The sequence below is a fragment of the Arachis ipaensis genome, chromosome B06 (genome assembly GCF_000816755.2).
Source record: "Arachis ipaensis cultivar K30076 chromosome B06, Araip1.1, whole genome shotgun sequence".
NCBI classification, from domain to species: domain Eukaryota; kingdom Viridiplantae; phylum Streptophyta; class Magnoliopsida; order Fabales; family Fabaceae; genus Arachis; species Arachis ipaensis.
In genome coordinates this window covers 41,978,299-41,998,320 of record NC_029790.2, presented here as the reverse complement: position 1 = coordinate 41,998,320, position 20,022 = coordinate 41,978,299, and the positions used below count along the sequence as shown (strand labels likewise).

The following is a 20,022-nucleotide window of genomic DNA, read 5'->3' as shown; positions in this document are numbered from 1 at the left end:
CCCTAACTCAACCCTATCTTCTCGAGCTTCATCCACACCCCACACAAGTGAGAGCTCCATCGCACGAGTTTCTTCCTCTCTCCTTCTTATTTTGCAATATAAAACTGTTCTCCTCCGCTCCCCTCGCCAGCGGTGCTACCGAGCTCAGAGCCGGCGGCTCCATTCACACTCCACACAAATCTAACGAGCTTCTCCCTCTCTCCGTCAACGAGCTACTTTTTCTCTCTGTCGCACGAGCATCTTTTGCCGCTGCCGCCGCCGCTCGCGTCGCATGAGCCCCCTCCGCCGCCGCTCTCGTCGCATCTGCTCCCTTCGTCATCGTCCCTTGGAGGTTAGATTTTTAATCCGCTAATTAACCGAAACTAAAGCCCTCCATTTTTCTTCGCTTGGAGGTTAGTTCATTCAGCGTTTCGTTCCTTTCGTTGTTCTTGTTCTACGATTTGATAATGGTGATTGATCATATTTATGGAGATCTGCTTTCGTTCCTTTCGTTCCTTTCGCTTGGAGGTTAGATTTCATGCAGATCTGCTTCAATCAAAACAAATGCCCTAAAAGCTGGTAGTAAAGATGAAGAAAGACAATATAATATGGTGTTGTCTATAGTGTTGAAGGGAAAAGGGAAGAGTTCTTGGAACAACTTTTGAGTTCTAGGAACAGATCAAGATCAAGGAGTGGAAAAAAGAGATATTCATATGAGGAATGCTCATCATCTTCTTCAGATGTTAGTAAAGAATAATGATTGACCAATATTTCACTTTGCTTTTGACACTCGGATAGGCGAAGAATATTTCTATTTTGACAAAGTCAACTCTTATCTTGTGCCTCATTTTTCAATGGTAAACCTATTTTCTCTTTTCTTGATGTAGGCAAAGAAAATATTTCCAACTGGCTTCAGTGCTATTTTAAGGTACCTCAATTTGTGGCTTTTTATCTATTAATTTTCACTTGTCTTTGAAACTGCTAATTTTCCTTTTAGCTTCTTCATTACTACTTGCAAAATTATGCTTCTTTTGTTTAGATCATTTATGCATGTTGCAATTTTTTATTTCAGTTCTGCAATGCTCTATTGTGCCTTTTACAGTTCTGCTTTTGAGGTAACTATAATTACCAGTTCATGAAATCTTCGATCATCATTTAATCATTTATTTTGAATATTATAATAAATCTGTGCTTTTAATTGTTATTACTCTTTTCCATTTGATTTTAGGAAATCGAAGTTTTACGGATTCGACAAGAAAGGGAACTGGTGGAAGGAGATAACCGCAGGTACCGTAAAGTTCCCGAAGAACAAGGTTACTAGCAAGGTTTGGCTTCTTTGTTTATGTTGCTTATTCTCTGATTCTTCAGTTCGTAAGTAGTTAGAGAAGTTTAAATGATAATTGTTTGAGCCTCATATAATAATGTCGAACGTGGTTCTTTTGCTGTCATTATAGTAGTTAAATCTAAGAAGGTTAATTGGTTCATTTGTGCTTATGATCTTCTTGTTATAAATTTCAGTTCCAATGATATTCTTAATCGCCGGTGCTCTAGCCTGAAACTTAGTTACTTAAACTACTTCACCTCTCATAAATTTCAGTTCCAATGATCTTCTTGTTTGATAAGTTTTATACATCTCTGTAATAACAGAGCTGTATGGTTCTCTTAATTCAGATAGGGTATTATGCCATTTCTGCTTTAAGCCAAAGAAAGTTACAAACGAGGCCTTGTCAGTTGACCATGCTAAAAAGAGTCAAGTGCTAGTATCAAGTGTTATTCTCCTTAAAACTACTTTGGATGCCCTTATTCTACTATCAAAGGTACCTCTATCTCATACACAAAATCACAAACTAGAATAAATATTCTGGCAGTAAGCAATTTAGGCTGAAAAAAGGGAGAAATATGATCTTATTAAAATAAGGTATATGCAGTTGCTTGTTGTAGGTTAGTGCAGTGAAATGTGGAAGGGTTCAAGTTGATGGTGAGAGGGTATCAATTTTATACATAGTTAAATCATCACAGAAGATTAGCCATTTCGTACACAGGTTTGTCTTTGCACTGAAAGCTTTGCAGTTTTACTTTTGTGGTTTAGAAGTGATTGAGCTTGAAACTGATGCCGCAAAGATTTTAGGCATGAACCGTTTGTGATGGCTTGTGAGGTTCCGATTCTCCAAAAAGAACTAGACGTGCTGACTGTTTGTAAACCTGCATCTGTCCCTGTAAGTATGCATTAACAAGTGAACTATATTTGCTAGTCCCTGTGATTGCTTTTTCTTTTCCTGTGGGAAATTTTATACTTTCTTGTTTTCCTTGTCCTTATTATTTGAGTTAATGTGGTATTGTTGCTTGTTAGTTTGGTTGTCCTATTAAGGGGAAATGTTAGGGAACAAACAATTTGAAAAAAACGTTGATTTAGAATCTTTGCATAACTCAAAATAAAGGATATCCTTTGCTTAGGAGGTGGTTCTTTTGTTCATTCCTCAGTTTTCTAACTTTGGTTCTGTTGCCTCTTTCTTCTTTTTGCCTGTATTTTGGTTACAAATCATATTGATCATTTCAGGAGCATCACATTCGAACTGGTTGTGGTTCTGTGTCTGTTATAGTGTATGGGGATCCTGAGAAACCAGCTCTGATCACTTATCCAGACCTAGCACTAAATTGTGAGTGCATATGTGTATTCTTTAATCCATTCTTTTTATTTTATTCGGAAGGCCGAATTAATTGTTCACTTATCTGTTTGTGCAGATATGTCATGTTTCCAAGGATTATTTTTCTGTCCAGAGGCAGCTTCTTTGCTGCTTCACAACTTCTGCATATATCATATCAGTCCTCCTGGACATGAGGTCTGTAAGAGATTGATTTCAATATACATTTTCTTTTCTATTTAGAAAGTGAACTTTATAATTCACATAGCAGGTGAAGTAACTTTCTTTTCCCTTGTTCATTTTCCTTGTTTTGTCTGTTTAGCTTCTCCGAAATTCAGGTCTTATTCTTATTGATGATCATTAGGGTGATGATCATTGATCTTGATGCACATCAAGGAAATGGCCATGAAACAGACTTTGCCTATGATAGTATGGCCACCAAAATTTCTCCTTATGTTGTCTGACTTCTTACCTTTTAGGATTTTCACTGAAAAGACTGTGTAATGGCAGGCCGAGTCTACATTTTGGACATGTACAACCTTGGAATATACCCTTTGGTGAGCTATCTGCTCCTTTGTTTGTTTTGTGTTCATAATTTTAAAGTGATTTTCTCTAATTTCCCCTTTTCACATTTGGCTTATTTATTCATCATCGCTACATGACATTAGACATGCTGCCAGTATCTTGTGGCTTTTACCATACATTTGGTTTATCATGTCCTTTGTGGTGGTTGGAAGGATGAGTGTTTTTTCTCTTTTAATCAATGTCATTAGATGGTTCAAGATACATAGATCAAGCAACACTATTAAGTATTATGGCTTTGTTAAAACCTGAATTTTCTGAAAGTTTATTTAGATCAATGTCCTTTCTAATTGTTTCTATTATATTTTCTTTGGTTATTAGTTAAAGCACATATATATTATTATTAGTTACTTATTATAGAAACTTAAAGCACATATATATTTACAGAAAATTGAAAGGAGTATCTCATAATAAGTTTGGTTAGGTGACAGGCAATTCTAGCATGTGCCTTTGCTGAGAAAAATTTTGACAAAGTAACTGCTGCTGCAACAAGGTTAATTTATGTTTCCAATATTTCATTTATCAATGGATTTGGTAATGCTTCGTTATATGATTTTGTGGCTAATTTCATTATATTATTGCCCCAATAGTTTGTTGCTTCCACATAACCAATCAATTCATTAGCCTTTGTATTTGATGGTGTGAACTATGGTGCTTCCGATTTTGCTTATTCTGCATACTCCTTGGTAAGTTATTAGTTCACATAATGAAATGCCTTTATTTATTCCTATTTTCATAGCGTGTTAGATCTCTATCTAAACATGTTAATTTGCTATAATATTCTCTATTTTTCAGGTTTTGGTTTCACTAGCAAGTATTATATTATTCTATTAAAGTTCAATTCTGCTAGCTTGGAGAGAACTGTTGATTATCATATTAAATAAAAAAGCTTGGTTGTCATAATTTAATTTCTATAGAGACTGATATAGTATTTTCTGATCTGGTTCTAGTTGCATTTGCGGTTAACACTTGCTAGATTGGTGTGAGATATCAGCTAATCTTGGAGTAGCTATTTCCAAGCTTAGTAATTATAGATGTATTCTTTGAAGGATATCTGATCATTTCATGGACTTCAATTTTGTTTACTTAACAAAATTTAAGCTCATGTCAATATAACCATTAATTAGAATCTCAATATAACAAAACTTCAATCATAAACTATATAGGCTAACATTGCAAGAGCTTTCATTGTAGATGCTCATGTGGAATAAAGTTGGCATCTCAAATGTGGCTGGAGAAGTAGCTTTGCTAGCAGGATTAGCCATGTGGGCCACTAACTTACCTTTGATAAGGCAAAAACTTTATGAACTTTTTTTCTACACTCATCAACTATACATAGTTTTCGTAGTCTTTTATGTACTACATGTAGGATTTTCTTCTTTCTGTGTGTTTCTTACAAGCTTTTACTTATTCTTGATCGATCGCTACCTCAGGTTCCTACAGTTCCAGCAAAAAATTTAGCTGGTTTCTGCTCGCATCTTATCTTGTGAAACTATTGAACTGAATTTCTCCAAGAATCCAGGTGAATGACAAGTTCTATATCTGAATTTGTCTCCATTTCAAGCAACAGTATTTATTTCAATTTCCTCTCATGTTGCTACAATAGGATTCAACTTTTCATATATATTGCTCTCACGGGGACACAGAAATTGTTGAGTTCTGATCAGTGCATATAGGTAGCTAATTTCAAATCTGCACTGTGATGTCATACAAATCATATAAATCATTGAGAAACTGTGTTGATCTTTTTCTCCACATCTGTTGTAGTGCTCAAATATATTCTTGAAAAAAGATCAAGATATACGTTAATTGTTTCTTTTGACTTCACATGTCATTTGGAACAGTCAATCACTATGTGCAGGACTTATTTTTACCCCCATCAAGCAATCAATCCAGAATTTCTTTCCAGTCAAAACTTGTTTAGAAATGGGGTACATTACACTCAACCTCATGATTATATACTAAAAATAAAAGCTCAATCATTCATTACTCTTTTTCTTTGTTATTCTTCTTGTAAACTTTTGCATACTCGCTTTACAGGAGTTTGCTGAGAGGAAGGACAATGGGAAGATGGCTGGAGGATCAAAAGGAGAGGAAAAAGCAGGAAATTACGACTCATAATGCTCAGTTGCATGCTGCAGTATCCGTGGCAGGCATAGCTGCTGCTGTTGTGGCCATTGCAGCTTCAATAGAGTGTACATTGTAGAATCAATAGAGTGTACATAGTAGCCATAAGAAAGTGTACATAGCTGCCATAAAGTTCTACACTTACCATATGAGTGGTCTCTAGCTTAGCTTGCATTGTTCAAGAAATTTTAGAAAATTCTAAGGATGCTACTCTACTAATTTTTGTGAGACATGGATGTAATTTTCACTCCATATGGATGTATAACTGTATATTATTGAATAAGTAGAGTTATATGCAAAGAAATATTATATAGATAATCTATTTTTCATATATCTCAAAGAAGGAAAAAATAATATATAATTTATATGAGTTGAGTTGAGTTTTTTTATATTTATTTTGTATGAAAACAAGTTTATTTTGCAATTAGAAAAATAAAAAAATTCTATTTTACCTTAGTGACGGATTTACAGACGGATTTTCTATCTCTAATCAGAATGTGGGATGATTTTTCAAAGTTCAAATTACAGACAGAAAATCTGTCAGAAAATCCGTCTATAATTACAGACGGAAAATCCGTCTGAAAATCTGTCTGTAATTACAGACGAAAAATCCGTAGAAAAGTTCGTCGCCTTTGGAAAATGGATAGAAAATTTATAGAGGGAAAATCCGTTGGTAAATAATTTCCGACGGGGCTTTTACAGAGGGACAAAATCCATCGGTAATTTCATCGGTAACCAAAAATCCATCTGTAATAAAGACTAAATCCGTCTATAAATCTCTCTGTATTAATCCATTTTCTAGTTGTGAATCATGTCCTCAATTATGCCTGATGGGATTTTAATGGAGCCATCAGCAAGTTGGAGGTATATCCGGGTTGGTTTAACTTCATCAGTCAAACCAAGATTTTTGATAGTGGATACTGGTATTAGGTTGATACTTGCCCCAAGGTCACATAGAGCTGTCTTGGTACAAGCGTCCTCTAATGTGCATGGTATCATAAAACTTCCGGGATCTTTAAGCTTTTCTGGTAAGCTTTTCAGAATGACTACACTGCATTCTTCAGTGAGGAAAACTTTTTTAGTTTCTCTCCAATCCTTCTTATGACTTAAGATTTCTTTCATGAACTTAGCATAAGAGGGTATTTGCTCAAGTGCCTCTGCAAACGAAATCTTTATTTCAAGAGTCCTGAGATAGTCTGCAAAGCGGGAAAATTGTTTATCCTGTTCCGCTTGGCGGAGTTTCTGAGGATAAGACATCTTGGCTTTGTATTCTTCAAACTTAGTTGCTGCAGGTTTATTTCCTACAGAAGTGGTTGGAGAAGCCTGCCTAAGGGGGTTATTATCAACACTTGCAGGTGTCTGACCCCTTATTGGCGTTCGAACGCCATAATTGGGTGCTACATGGGCGTTTAACGCCAGATTGGCACCCTTTTCTGGCATTTAGATGCCAGAATTGGCCATCCCTTGGGCGTTTAACGCCACTTTTCCACCCTGTTCTGGCGTTTGAACGCCAGAATCATTCCTCTCTGGGCTCTTATTGTCCTCAGATGGATTTTGGGCAGTGGGTTGGTTATCCTCTGTCAGTTGTTCCTTTCTTGGCTTTCTGCTGCTTTGAGTTGAGACATTCAATGTCTTCCCACTCCTTAATTGAACAGCTTGATATTCTTCTGTTATCTGGTTAGGTAGCTGCTGTCTTGTCTGATCTAATTGTGCTTCCATATTCTTGTTAGCATTTTTAGTATCTTGGAGCATCTCTTTGAATTCTGCGAACTGTTTTGTTATAATAAGCAATTGCTGATTGAGTTCAAGAACTTGTTCTTGAGGACTAAGTTCAGTGGATACTGCTTTAGCTTCTTCTTTCATGGAGGTCCCACTACTTAAGTAAAGATATTGATTTCTAGCAACTGTATCAATAAGTTCTTGAGCCTCTTCAATTTTCTTTCTCATGTGTATAGATCCACCAGCTGAGTAGTCTAGAGATATCTGGGCCTTTTTTGTAAGCCTGTAGTAGAAGATGTCTAACTGCACCCAATCTGAAAATATTTCAGAGGGGCATTTCCTTAGCATCCCTCTGTACCTCTCCCAGGCATTATAAAGAGATTTATTATCCTCTTGTTTAAAGCCTTGGATGTCCAGCCTTAGCTGTGTCATCCTTTTTGGAGGGAAATATTGATTCTGGAATTTGTCTGATAGCTGTTTCCATGTTCTTATGCTTGCTGTGGGTTGGTTATTTAACCACCTCTTAGCTTGATCTTTTATAGCAAATGGAAACAGTAATAATCTGTAGGCATCCTAATCTACTTCCTTATCACGTACTGTGTCAGTAATTTATAAGAACTATGCCAGAAACTCAGTAGTTTCTTCCTGTGGAAGACCGGAATACTAGCAATTTTGCTGCACCATGATAATGAGATGAGGGTTTAGCTCAAAACTGCTGGCTCTTATGGGGGGTATACAGATACTACTCCCATATGCAGCAGTAGTGGGGTTAGCATATGACCCCAGAGTCCTTCTGGACTGTTCATTTCCACTTAGGTCCATGATGGAGAAAGGGAGATGATGTGGATTGTAAAATAAATTATTATTATTATTATTATTATTATTATTTTTAAATAAAAAAGTTTTAAAATTTAAATTTGAATTTGAAATAAGATAAGATAAGATTTTGAAATTTTAAAACTAAGATAAGATAAAATAAAAATTTTAAAATAAAAATCTGAATTTTTAAATGAAATTTTTGAACATTCAATTAAATAAAGAGAAAAGATATTTTTGAATTTAATGAGGAAAGAGAAAAACAATAAAATGACACCAAACTTAGAATGTTTAGATCAAAACAAAGAAAACAAACAAAAAAACTTTGAATGTCAAGATGAACACCAAGAACACTTTGAAGATCAAGATGAACACCAAGAACAAATTTTAAAAATTTTTAAGAAAATAGAAACACAAAGGACACCAAACTTAAAAATTTTTATATTTTGGACACTAATAATTCGAAAATGTATAAGATAAACAGCAACAAACACCAAACAAGAAATTTTAAAGATCAAATAAGGAAAATTATCAAGAACAATTTGAAGATCAATAAAGAACTAAGAACATATAATTCGAAAATTTGAAAGAAAAATAAAATCATGCAATTGACACCAAATTTAAAATATGAAACAAAACTCAAACAGAAGACTAAATTATGAAGTTATTGGTTTTAAAAATTTTCGAAAATAATTTAGAAAAATAAAATAAGGATTTTAAAATTTTAACCAAAAACAATAATAGAAGACTCAATTTTAGTGACTCTAAACCAAAAGGATAATTTTTTCCAAATCTAAGCAACAAAATAAACCGTCAGTTGTCCAAACTCGAACAATCCCTGGCAACGGCGCCAAAAACTTGGTGCACGAAATTGTGATTACACTTTTCACAACTCCACATAACTAACCAGCAAGTGCACTGGGTCGTCCAAGTAATACCTTACGTGAGTAAGGGTCGATCCCACGGAGATTGTCGGCTTGAAGCAAGCTATGGTTATTTTGTAAATCTTAGTCAGGAGATTAATAATAAGAGTGATTGTATTTATGAAAAATAAATAACATGAAATAAATAGTACTTGTGATTCAATAATGAGAAACAGGCTGAGGTTCCAGAGATGCTCTGTCATCTGAATCTCTACTTTCCTACTGTCTTCTTCACCAAACACGCATGGCTTCCTTCAATGGCAAGTTGTATGATCCTCTTGGATGAAAAATACCAGGTACGATCTCTGCACGGCAAATTAACTGTCGAATTGCTCGTCTCGGATGAAAAATACCATGTACAGCTACCGCACGACTAATCATCTGTCGGTTCCCACTAGCGTCAGAATAGGACCCTTGTCCTTTTTCACATTGTCACTGCGCCCGACATTCGCAGGTTTGAAGCTCGTCACAGTCATCCCTTCCCAGATCCTACTCAAAATACCACAGACAAGGTTTAGACTTTCTGGATCCCAGGAATGCTGCCCATTTGGTTCCAGCCTATACCACGAAGGTTCTAACCTCTGGACTCGGTCTGTGAATCAGAAACCCAAGAGATACGCACTCAAGTTGTCGCCCAATGACTACGTTGAGCTCAGATAGGATGGAGTGGTTGTCAGGCACGCATTCATAGGGTTGAGGATAATGATGAGTGTCACGGATCATCATGTTCTCCATGTTGAAGTACGAGTGAGTATCTTAGAATAGAATCAAGCGTGATTGAATAGAAAACAGTAGTAATTGCATTAATCCATTGAAACATAGCAGAGCTCCTCACCCCCACCTATGAGGTTTAGAGACTCATGCCGTCAAGGTTACAATATGAAGTGTAAAATGTCAAAAGGTACAAAATAAATCTCTAAAAGTAGTTTTTATACTAAACTAGTAACTTAAGGTTACAGAAAATGAATAACTGAGTGCAGATAGTGCAGAAATCCACTTCTGGGCCCCACTTGGTGTGTGCTTGGGCTGAGCATTGAAGCTTTTTCGTGCATAGGCTGTTCCTGGAGTTAAACGCCAGCTTTGGTGCCAGTTTGGGCGTTTAACTCCAATTCTGGTGCCAGTTTGGGCGTTTTACGCCAGAAAGTTTTAGGCTGGCTTTGAACGCCAGTTTGGACCATCAAATCTCGGGCAAAGTATGTACTATTATATATTGCTGGAAAGCCCAGAATGTCTATTTTTCAACGTAATTAAGAGCGTGCCAATTGGGTTTCTGTAGCTTCATAAAATCCACTTCGAGTTCAAGAGGGTCAGAATCTAACAACATCTGCAGTCCTTTTTCAGCCTCTGAATCAGATTTGTGCTCAGGTCCCTCAATTTCAGCCAGAAAATACTTGAAATTACAGAAAAACACACAAACTCATAGTAAAGTCTAGAAATGTGATTTTTAAATAAAAACTAATAAAAATATAATAAAAAGTAATCAAAACATACTAAAAACTATGTAAAAATAATGCCAAAAAGGGTATAAATTATCTGTTCATCAATAAGCTAAGCATGTAATAAGCATAGTTCAGAATCTTGTGAAGATAACTAATAATTAGAGTAATGCTAGTGAAGTCATTTTTCATGGGACAATGCCCTGACTCATCCATTCTTTACCATTGAATGAGGTCTAAGTGGGGGTGCACACACATTCAACTGCAGATGATGGATGAATTTGGAAGATATCCCATAATGAATGAGTTCACCAAAGGTTTCTCTACTAATTAAGACAAACATGATAACAAGGATTAAGATGATAATTGTTGAAAATGGTCGATAAAACTTTGCTTCTATGTTGGTAGCCAGATGGTCCAAAATCTTAAGGCCTGGGAATGGTTCTTATTAATCTCTCTAACTGGTTTAATATCACATTTAACATGTCACTTGTTGCATCCCTTAATAATTTAGAAATGTTACTATCTTAAGTGTCAGCCTGTTCTCAAATGTAACTTTTCTCTTTGTGCTTTGTAAGCTGCTCTATCTAAGTGCAGTGGCTTAGTTCAGTACATCATCAATTGTACACCCATATTTGTTGATAATTTAGTTACATTATGTAGAATCATTCACTTGGAAGACCATCACGTATGGATGAGTTTTTTTAGCACACTCATACTCGCAAAGAGGATAGGACTCAATGGGTTGATGAACACTTCCGAAAGACAAAGGTAACTTACTTTCATTGTAATGTTGGACTTATTTTTTTCACGTATCCCCTTAATTTTTGCATTATTGATACTTATAGTAGTTTATCAATCATTTCTCCTCATTGTAGGATATATTTCAAGAGTGCATGTTTCAGGCTGAGCAAGAGTGGCAGGCTGCTATAGAGGCTGGTGTAACTGATCCACCGCCTATCTCTGAAGAAAGCATATGGATTGAGACAGTAGGTGGAAAGCGAAGAGGTAGGGTATATGGCATGGGTGAGGTAAGAGATTCTTCTATAGTGAAACCTCGAGTTGATGGGTCAACCACGACCACCAGCACTGATGTTTTGGATCTTAGAGAACAAATCGCAATACTCAATAGGGAAGTTGAACAATATGCCGCTAAATATAGAGAGCTTGAAAACCGCTACCAAAGGGAGAAAAGAGAATGGCAACAGACTATTGAATCCTTGCGTGAGGATCTCAACACCAGTAACTCATGGATGGATCAGTTTAGTCATCGATTGAGCAGCTTGACTGAGTATGTGAGGGCCATAGGTCCTAGTAGTTCTAGATCACGTGTTCCCCTGCCTCCTCCTTTTACTTTTCCAAGCTCCCAGAAAAGCACAACCGCTGGTAGAAAACTCCCACCTATTCTGCAACAACCAGGAGAACCACAGAGTTCTCAAAGGAACGATGATTCTCATGATCTTGATGACTCGGATGATTATTTAGATGAGTATGAGTAGGGTTATTTACTTTGCTTTGAATATTTTGTATTATTAGTAGATTACAATTTAAATGAATATAAGTCTAAGTTTAGTTATTTATCTTGTCTAGAGTCTTTATGTTAGAGGATTATTTATTATTTTGATAAGTTTGTAAATTCATTATTTTTATATTTAGAAGTTTATTTATCTAATATTTTGAATAAATTTTACTTATATATTTAAAAGTTTATTTGTATTAATTGTATACTAATTTTCAAATAGAAAAATAATTAAAAAAATTATAGCTATTAAAATCGACGGTAATATTGTCGTTTTTTAAATTTAAAATAGATAAAAAAACAAAATATAGACACAGAATTTGTTGGTATCTAAGTAATTGAATCGACGGCTCTTTTGTTGATTTTATTAAATCAAATATCGACAAAAGTGCTGTTGATTTTATATAAAAATATCGACGGCCATGTTGTCAATTATATTAAGCATTTGTCGGTATCTAAATAATTAAATCGACAGCCCTTTTGTCGATTTTATTAGATCAAATATCGACAAAAATGTTGTCGATTTTACATAATAATATCGACGGCAACGTCGATTTTAGTAACAATGTAGAATTCTCAAACTCATATTATAGATAGAAACACCGTCGATTTTATTAAGTTATTATCGACAGCCAGGCTAGTCGTCGATTTTAATAGCATTTTGAAAAATTGACAAGCTTAATAGCGACCATCTCCGCCGTCTATTTTGTCATCGAATTTCAATTTTATCGACGGCTTAGCCGTCGATATGACCGTCGATTTTAATGATGTTTCTTGTGGTGAGATTAACCAATTGTAAAAAATACATATTAAAATATAAAAATACTTTGAAGATAAATTAAACAATATATATATATATATATATATATACTCTACCCTTTCTAAAATAAAAAGTAAATTACCCCTTGTGACATATGCAGTGATTTTTAATAAATTATCTTTCTATCCAAACTCCAAGATTCACGTTATTTTCTCTTTTCCCTTCAATTGACGCTATTTTTCTCTTGAAACTTGATAGTAGTGTCATTTTCATCATCCCCACCAAATACACTTCTTCTTCTCTAATTTTAAAACCTTAATTCCTCTCAAATCAAATCACCATTTTCAATCAATTAGGTTAGGATTTTGAACTTGTTCTTACGCTTTCAATCTCCAATTTCAACGAGCAATTCTACCAATTTTTCAGCTCTTTCCTTCTTAAGATTTTCTTCCTAGTATTTTTTTTAAAATTCAACCGAATCAACAATGGTACTCCTCTTCAGGTAACCAACCCCCACAGCCTGCCTTATATAACTATATAACAAAAACAAACTAAAATATTAGTTAGTCATAAAAACAATGAGTCAATAATTATCATCTTAAGATTTTTATTATCTGAATAATGATTGAAAGATAATTTAAGAGCAATTAAAGAGAAAAATACTTTGATGCTCTTTTTCATGCACCAATTACCATCATTTTTAACTAATATATCGCAAATTTCTATCAGTTTTTCAGTTCTTTCCTTCTTAGAATTTTGTTCCGATCATATTAGAGATAGCGATCAGATTTGATGATCTCATTCGAACCTTGGAACTCTAGTTAAAAGATAATTTATCAATAATCACGGTATATATCACAAGTGGTAATTTACTCTTTATTTTAGAGAGGACATGGTAGAATTCACCATAAATAAATATATAGTGACTAATTTGATAGTTGCTTTTTTTTTTGCACATAATATTTTTATTTTCTTTCACATAACTTGAAAAAATTAAGAAAGTAAATAACATAAAAAAAACTATATTAATAATGTTTTTTAACATTCATAATAATTCTAAAAATTGAACTGGATCGATCAGTTCAACCGGATTAACAAAAAGCCGGTCATCAAGTTAATTCGATTAGCCTCATAGATTGTCTGGTAAGAAACCGATCAAAGAATCGGTCGAATCGGCAGTTAACCAGTGAACCGGCGAAATCACTCCGTTATTTAAAGAATTTTCGGTTTAAACTACCCCACCAGACAGCGTCATTTTATGGGCTGGAAAAAAAAACCCTTAAAATCTAATACCCTAACCCATCCCCAGTCCCATCCCCACTCCTCTCCTCTCTGAAACTAAAGAGGGAAATTTGGAAATTGAGAGAACAAAGTAGAGAACCCTAGGAAAGGTCTTCCTAGAATGAGAGTTGTACTCTTGTGCTCCTCCATTTTCAGTACCACAAAGTCAGTGAAAAAGGCAAATGGCCCAACCTTGACAATCATGTCCTCAATTACGCCTGATGGAATCTTAATAGAGCCATCAGCAAGTTGGAGGCATATCCGGGTTGGTTTAACTTCATTAGTCAAACCAAGCTTTTTGATAGTGGATGCAGGTATTAGGTTGATACTTGCCCCAAGATCACATAGAGCTGTCTTGGTACAAGCATCCTCTAATGTGCATGGTATCATAAAGCTTCCGGGACCTGTAAGCTTCTCTAGTAAGCTTTTTAGAATGACTGTACTGCATTCTTTAGTGAGGAAAACTTTTTTTGTTTCTCTCCAATCCTTCTTATGACTTAAGATCTCTTTCATGAACTTAGCATAAGAGGGTATTTGCTCAAGTGCCTCTGCAAACGGAATCTTTATTTCAAGAGTCCTGAGATAGTCTGCAAAACGAACAAATTGTTTATCCTGTTCCACTTGGCGGGGTTTCTGAGGATAAAGTATCTTGGCTTTATATTCTTCAACCTTAGTTGCTGCAGGTTTACTTCCTACAGAAGTGGTTGGAGAAGCCTGCCTAAGGGGGTTGTTATCAGCATTTGCAAGTGTCCGATCCCCCATTTGCGTTTGAACGCCAGAATTGGGTGCTGTATGGGCGTTTAACGCCAGATTGCCACCCTTTTCTGGCGTTTAGACGCCAGAATTGGCCATCCACTGGGCATTCAATGCCAACTTTTCACCCTTTTCTGGCATTTGAATGCTAGAATTATTCCTCTCTGGGCGCTTACTGTCCTCAGAGGGATTTTGGGCAGTGGTTTGGTCATCCTCTGTCAGTTGTTCCTTTCTTGGCTTTCTGCTGCCTTGAGTTGAGATATTCAATATCTTCCCACTCCTTAAATGAACAGCTTGGCACTCTTCTGTTATCTGTTTAGATAACTGCTGATGAGCAGATAATTGATACGATTTTTGGCATTATTTTTAGGTAATTTTTAGCATGTTTTAGTTACTTTTTATTATATTTTTATTAGTTTTTATGTAAAAATCACATTTTTGGACTTTACTATGATTTTGTGTGTTATTCTATAATTTTAGGTATTTTCTGGCTGAAATTGAGGGACCTGAGCAAAAATCTGATTCAGAGGCTGAGAAAGGACTGCAGATGCTGTTGGATTCTGACCTCCCTGAACTCAAATGCGATTTTCTAGAGCTACAGAAGCCTAATTAGCGCACTCTCAATTGCGTTGGAAAGTAGACATCTTGGGCTTTCAGAAATATATAATAATCCATACTTTGCTCAAGATTTGATGGCCCAAACTGGCGTTAAACGCCAGCCAGAGACCCTTTTCTAGCGTAAAACGCCAGAACTGGCACACTTCTTGGCATTAAACGCCCATTTTGGCACCCAGGGTGGCGTTTAACTCAAATTTGAGGCATATCCACGTGGAATCTTGAAAGCTCAGTCCAAACACTCACCAAGTGGGCCCCGAAAGTGGAATTCTGCACTATTTACACATAGTTACTCATTTTCTATAAACCTAAGTTACTAGTTTAGTATAAAAACTACTTTTAGAGATTCATTTAGGAACTCATGACATTTTACATCTCATATTGTATCCTCTACGGCATGAGTCTCTAAACCCCATAGGTGGGGGTGAGGAGCTCTGCTGTGTCTCAATGGATTAATGCAATTACTATTGTTTTCTATTCGATCACACTTGATTCTGTTCTAAGATACTCACTCGTACTTCAATATAAAGAATATGGTGATCTGTGACACTCATCATCATTCTCAAATTTATGAATACGTGCTTGACAACCACTCCCGTTCTATCTGAGCTCAATGTAGTCATTGGGCGACAGCTTGAGTGCGTATCTCTTGGGTTTCTAATCCCTGAGTTTGACTTGCATCTCCTGACAACAGAGCATTCGAATCCGTGAGATCAGAACCTTCGTGGTAGAGGCTAGAACCAATTGGCAGCATTCTTGAGATTCGGAAAGTCTAAACCTTGTCTGTGGTATTCCGAGTAGAATCTAGAATGGGATGACTGTGACAATCTTCAAACTCACGAATGTTGGGCGTAGTTACAGTGTGCAAAAGGATAGAGAGATCTTATTTTGACACAAGTGAGAACCGACAGATGATTAGTCGTGCGGTAGCTGTACCTAGTATTTTTCATCTGAGACGAGAGATCCGACAGTTGATTAGCCGTACAGAAACCGTCCCTGGTATTTTTCATCCGAGAGGAAGGATGGTAGCGATTGACAATGGTGATCCACCAACATACAGCTTGCCATTGAAGGAAGCCCTGCATATTTGGAGAAGAAGACAATAGGAAAGCAGAGATTCAGATGACAGAGCATCTCCGAAACCTCAACCTGTTCCTCATTACTGAATCACAAGTATCCTTCAATTCATGTTATTTACTTTTCATAAACAAAAATCATTTTGATTACTAATCTCCTGACTAAGATTTACAAGATAACCATAGCTTGCTTCAAGCCGACAATCTCCGTGGGATCGACCCTTACTCACGTAAGGTATTACTTGGACGACCCAGTGCACTTGCTGGTTAGTTGTGCGGAGTTGCAAAGGTGTGATTGCGATTCCGTGCACCAAGTTTTTGGCGCCGTTGCCAGGGATTGTTCGAGTTTGAACAACTGATGGTTCATCTTGTTGCTTAGATTGGGTAATTTTATTTTATGTTTAAGCTTTTTATTTTTATTTTCGAACAAAAAAGTTTTCAAAAATTTGATTCAAAATTTTTAAGAATGAATTCTAGAGCTTCATGAGATATGTTGAAACCTAGCTGGCTATTAAGCCATGTATAATCTTTTGGACTGAGGTTTCCACTTTCCATTGTAGAAAGGACATATCTGTATTTGTTATGCTAAAGCTTGGCTGGCCATTTGACCATGTCTAATTCTTTTGGACCGAAGCTTTAGAATAACATTGCATGAGCCTTTGGATTCTTAAATCTGATATTGTTATTTACAGTGTTTTACTAAAGCTTGGCTGGCCATTCGGCCATGTCTAATTCTTTTGGACCGAAGCTTTAGACTAACATTGCATGAATCCGGGAATTCTTATTAAAAATTTTGAATTTCTTTATTTTCTTTTTCCAAAATAATTTCGAAAAAAATACAAAAAAATTTAATAAAATCATAAAAACCAAAAAAAAATTTTGTGTTTCTTGTTTGAGTCTTGTCTCAAATTTTAAGTTTGGTGTCAACTGCATGTTTTTAATTTTCTTAGATTTTTGAAAATTCATCATGTGTTCTTTCTTGATCTTCAAGTTGTTCTTGATGATTTTCTTTGTTTAATCTTGTGATTTTCTTGTTTTGTGATTTTTGTTGTTTTTCATATGCATTTTCGAATTCATAGTGTCTAAACATTAAAAATTTCTAAGTTTGGTGTCATTTGCATGTTTTTATTTTCCTTCAATTTTTCGAATTGTATGTTCTTTTTATTCTTCATATTTTCGAGTTTTATGTTCCTTGTTCTTTCTTGATCTTCAAGTTGTTCTTGTTTATTTCCTTGTTTGATCTTTAGTTTTTCTTGTTTTGTGTCTTTCCTTGTTTTTTTTGTGCATTTTTGAATTATTAGTGTCCAAAGTATAAAAATTTTTAAGTTTGGTATCCTTTGTGTTTTTATTTTCTTAAAGAATTCTAAAATTTGTTCTTGGTATTCATCTTGATCTTCAAAGTATTCTTGGTGTTCATCTTGACATTCAAAGTTTTCTTGTTTGTTTTCTTTGTTTTGATCTAAAAATTCTAAGTTTGGTGTCATTTTATTATTTTTCTCTTTACTCATTAAATTCAAAAAAAAATTCAGATTTTTATCTTATCTTCTCTAAGTTTTAAATTTAAAAATTCAAATCTTTTTCAAAAATCATATCTTTTTCAAAATCTTATCTTATCTTATTTCAAATTCAAATTTCAAAATTTAAATTTAAAATTTTAAAAATCAAACCTTTTCAAAATTTAAATCTTTTTCAAATCTTTATCTTATATTGTTGACTTTTTCAAAATTCAAAATTTAACTTTAAATTTAAAATTTAAATTTCAAAACTTTTTAATTTAAAAACTTATCTTCTCTTAAAATTCTTTATCTTCTCTTACCTAACTTATCTTATCTTTTCTAATCTCAAATCTTAAAATCAAATCTTTTTCAAATCTTTTTAACTAATTAATTAATTTAGTTTTCTAATTTCTTTTATTTCTTTTTCTTTTCTTAATTTTCAAAACTTGCATCAATTTTTTTATTTACTTTATTTTTAAAAAAAAAGGGGAATAAAATTTTAATTTACAATCCATATCATCTCCATTTCTCCATCATGGACCTAAGTGGAAATGAACAGTTCAGAAGGACTCTGGGGTCATATGCTAACCCCACTACTACTTCATATGGGAGTAGTATCTGTATACTCCGATCAGAGCCAGCAATTTTGAGCTAAACCCTCAGCTCATTATCATGGTGCAGCAAAATTGTCAGTATTTCGGTTTTCCACAGGAAGAACCTACTGAGTTTCTGGCACAGTTCTTACAAATTGCTGATACAGTACGTGATAAAGAAGTAGATCAGGATGTCTACAGATTATTACTGTTTCCATTTACTATAAAAGATCAAGCTAAGAGGTGGTTAAATAACCGACCCACAGCAAGCATAAGAACATGAAAACAGTTATCAGACAAATTTATGAATCAATATTTCCCTCCAAAAAGGATGACACAGCTAAGGCTGGACATCCAAGGCTTTAAACAAGAGGATAATGAATCTCTTTATAATGCCTGGGAGAGGTACAGAGAGATGCTAAGGAAGTGCCCCTCTGAAATATTTTCAGAATGGGTGCAGTTAGACATCTTCTACTATGGGCTTACAGAAAAGGCCCAGATGTCTCTAGACCACTCAGCTGGCAGGTCTATACACATGAGAAAGACAATTGAAGAGGCTCAAGAGCTCATTGATACAGTTGCTAGAATTCAACATCTATACTTAAGTAGTGAGTCCTCCATGAAAGAAGAGGCTAAAGCATTGTCCACTAAACTTAGTCCTCCAGAATAAGTTGTTGAACTCAATCAGCAATTGCTTCTTATAACAAAATAGTTAGTAAAATTTAAAGAGTTGCTACAAGACACTAAAAATGCTAACAAGAATATAGAAGCACAATTGGATCAGACAAGACAGCAGTTATCTAAACAGATAACAGAAGAGTGCCAAGCTGTCCATTTAAGGAGTGGAAAGACATTGAATGTCTCAACTCAAGGTAGCAGAAAGCTAAGAAAGGAACAACTGATAGACGATCATCAAACCACTGCCCAAAATCTCTCTGAGGACAGTAAGAGCCTAGAGAGGAATAATTCTGGCGCTCAAACGCCAGAAAAGGGTGAAAAGTTGGCGTTGAACGCCCAGTGGATGGCCAATTCTGGCGTCCAAACGCTAAAAAAGGGTGACAATCTGGCGTTAAATGCCCATACAGCACCCAACTCTGGCGTTCAAACACCAATGGGGGATCAGACACCTGCAAGTGCTGATAACCACCCCCTTAGGCAGGCTTCTCCAACCAGTTTTGTAGGAAGTAAACCTGCAACAACTAAGGTTAAAGAATATAAAGCCAAGATGCCTTATCCTCATAAACTCCGCCAAGCGGAACAGGATAAATAATTTGCCCACTTTGCATACTATCTCAGGACTCTTGATATAAAGATTCCGTTTGCAGAGGCACTTGAGCAAATACCCTCTTATGCTAAGTTCATGAAAGAGATCTTAAGTCATAAGAAGGATTGGAGAGAAACTGAAAAAGTTTTCCTCACTGAAAAATGCAGTGCAGTCATTCTGAAAAGCTTACCAGAGAAGCTTACAGATCCCGGATGCTTTATGATACCATGCACATTAGAGGATTCTTGTACCAAGACAGCTCTATGTGATCTTGGAGCAAGTATCAACCTGATACTTGCATCCACTATCAAAAAGCTTGGCTTGACTGATGAAGTTAAACCAACCCGGATATGCCTCCAACTTGCTGATGGCTCCACTAAAATTCCATCAGGCGTAATTGAGGACATGATTGTCAAGGTTGGGCCATTTGCCTTTCCCACT

The 20,022-nt window shown here is 35.4% G+C and overlaps 1 protein-coding gene and 2 long non-coding RNA genes across 3 annotated transcripts; all 3 read left to right on the top strand.

Annotated features, from left to right (window-relative positions):
* LOC107648591 lies at positions 1–721 on the top strand. Its single transcript, XR_001621985.2, has 2 exons — positions 1–331; positions 472–721. It is a non-coding gene; the product is annotated as an uncharacterized LOC107648591 (long non-coding RNA).
* Positions 2,030–2,901, top strand: LOC110263742 (pollen-specific protein SF21-like). The gene is made up of 4 exons (XM_021105510.1): positions 2,030–2,195; positions 2,537–2,636; positions 2,722–2,819; positions 2,893–2,901. Exons 1-4 carry the CDS (start codon positions 2,124–2,126, stop codon positions 2,899–2,901), a joined length of 279 nt encoding a protein of 92 aa, XP_020961169.1. The 5' UTR covers positions 2,030–2,123.
* Positions 4,886–5,657, top strand: LOC110263305. The gene is made up of 2 exons (XR_002348717.1): positions 4,886–5,134; positions 5,244–5,657. It is a non-coding gene; the product is annotated as an uncharacterized LOC110263305 (long non-coding RNA).

Bases quoted from the DNA above. Each gene is read 5' to 3' on its own strand.
- LOC110263742 (XM_021105510.1), top strand. From the start codon at position 2,124: ATGGCTTGTGAGGTTCCGATTCTCCAAAAAGAACTAGACGTGCTGACT. The intron at 2,196-2,536 runs GTAAGTATGCAT...TGATCATTTCAG, and splicing joins GTAAACCTGCATCTGTCCCT to GAGCATCACATTCGAACTGG. The intron at 2,637-2,721 runs GTGAGTGCATAT...CTGTTTGTGCAG, and splicing joins TCCAGACCTAGCACTAAATT to ATATGTCATGTTTCCAAGGA.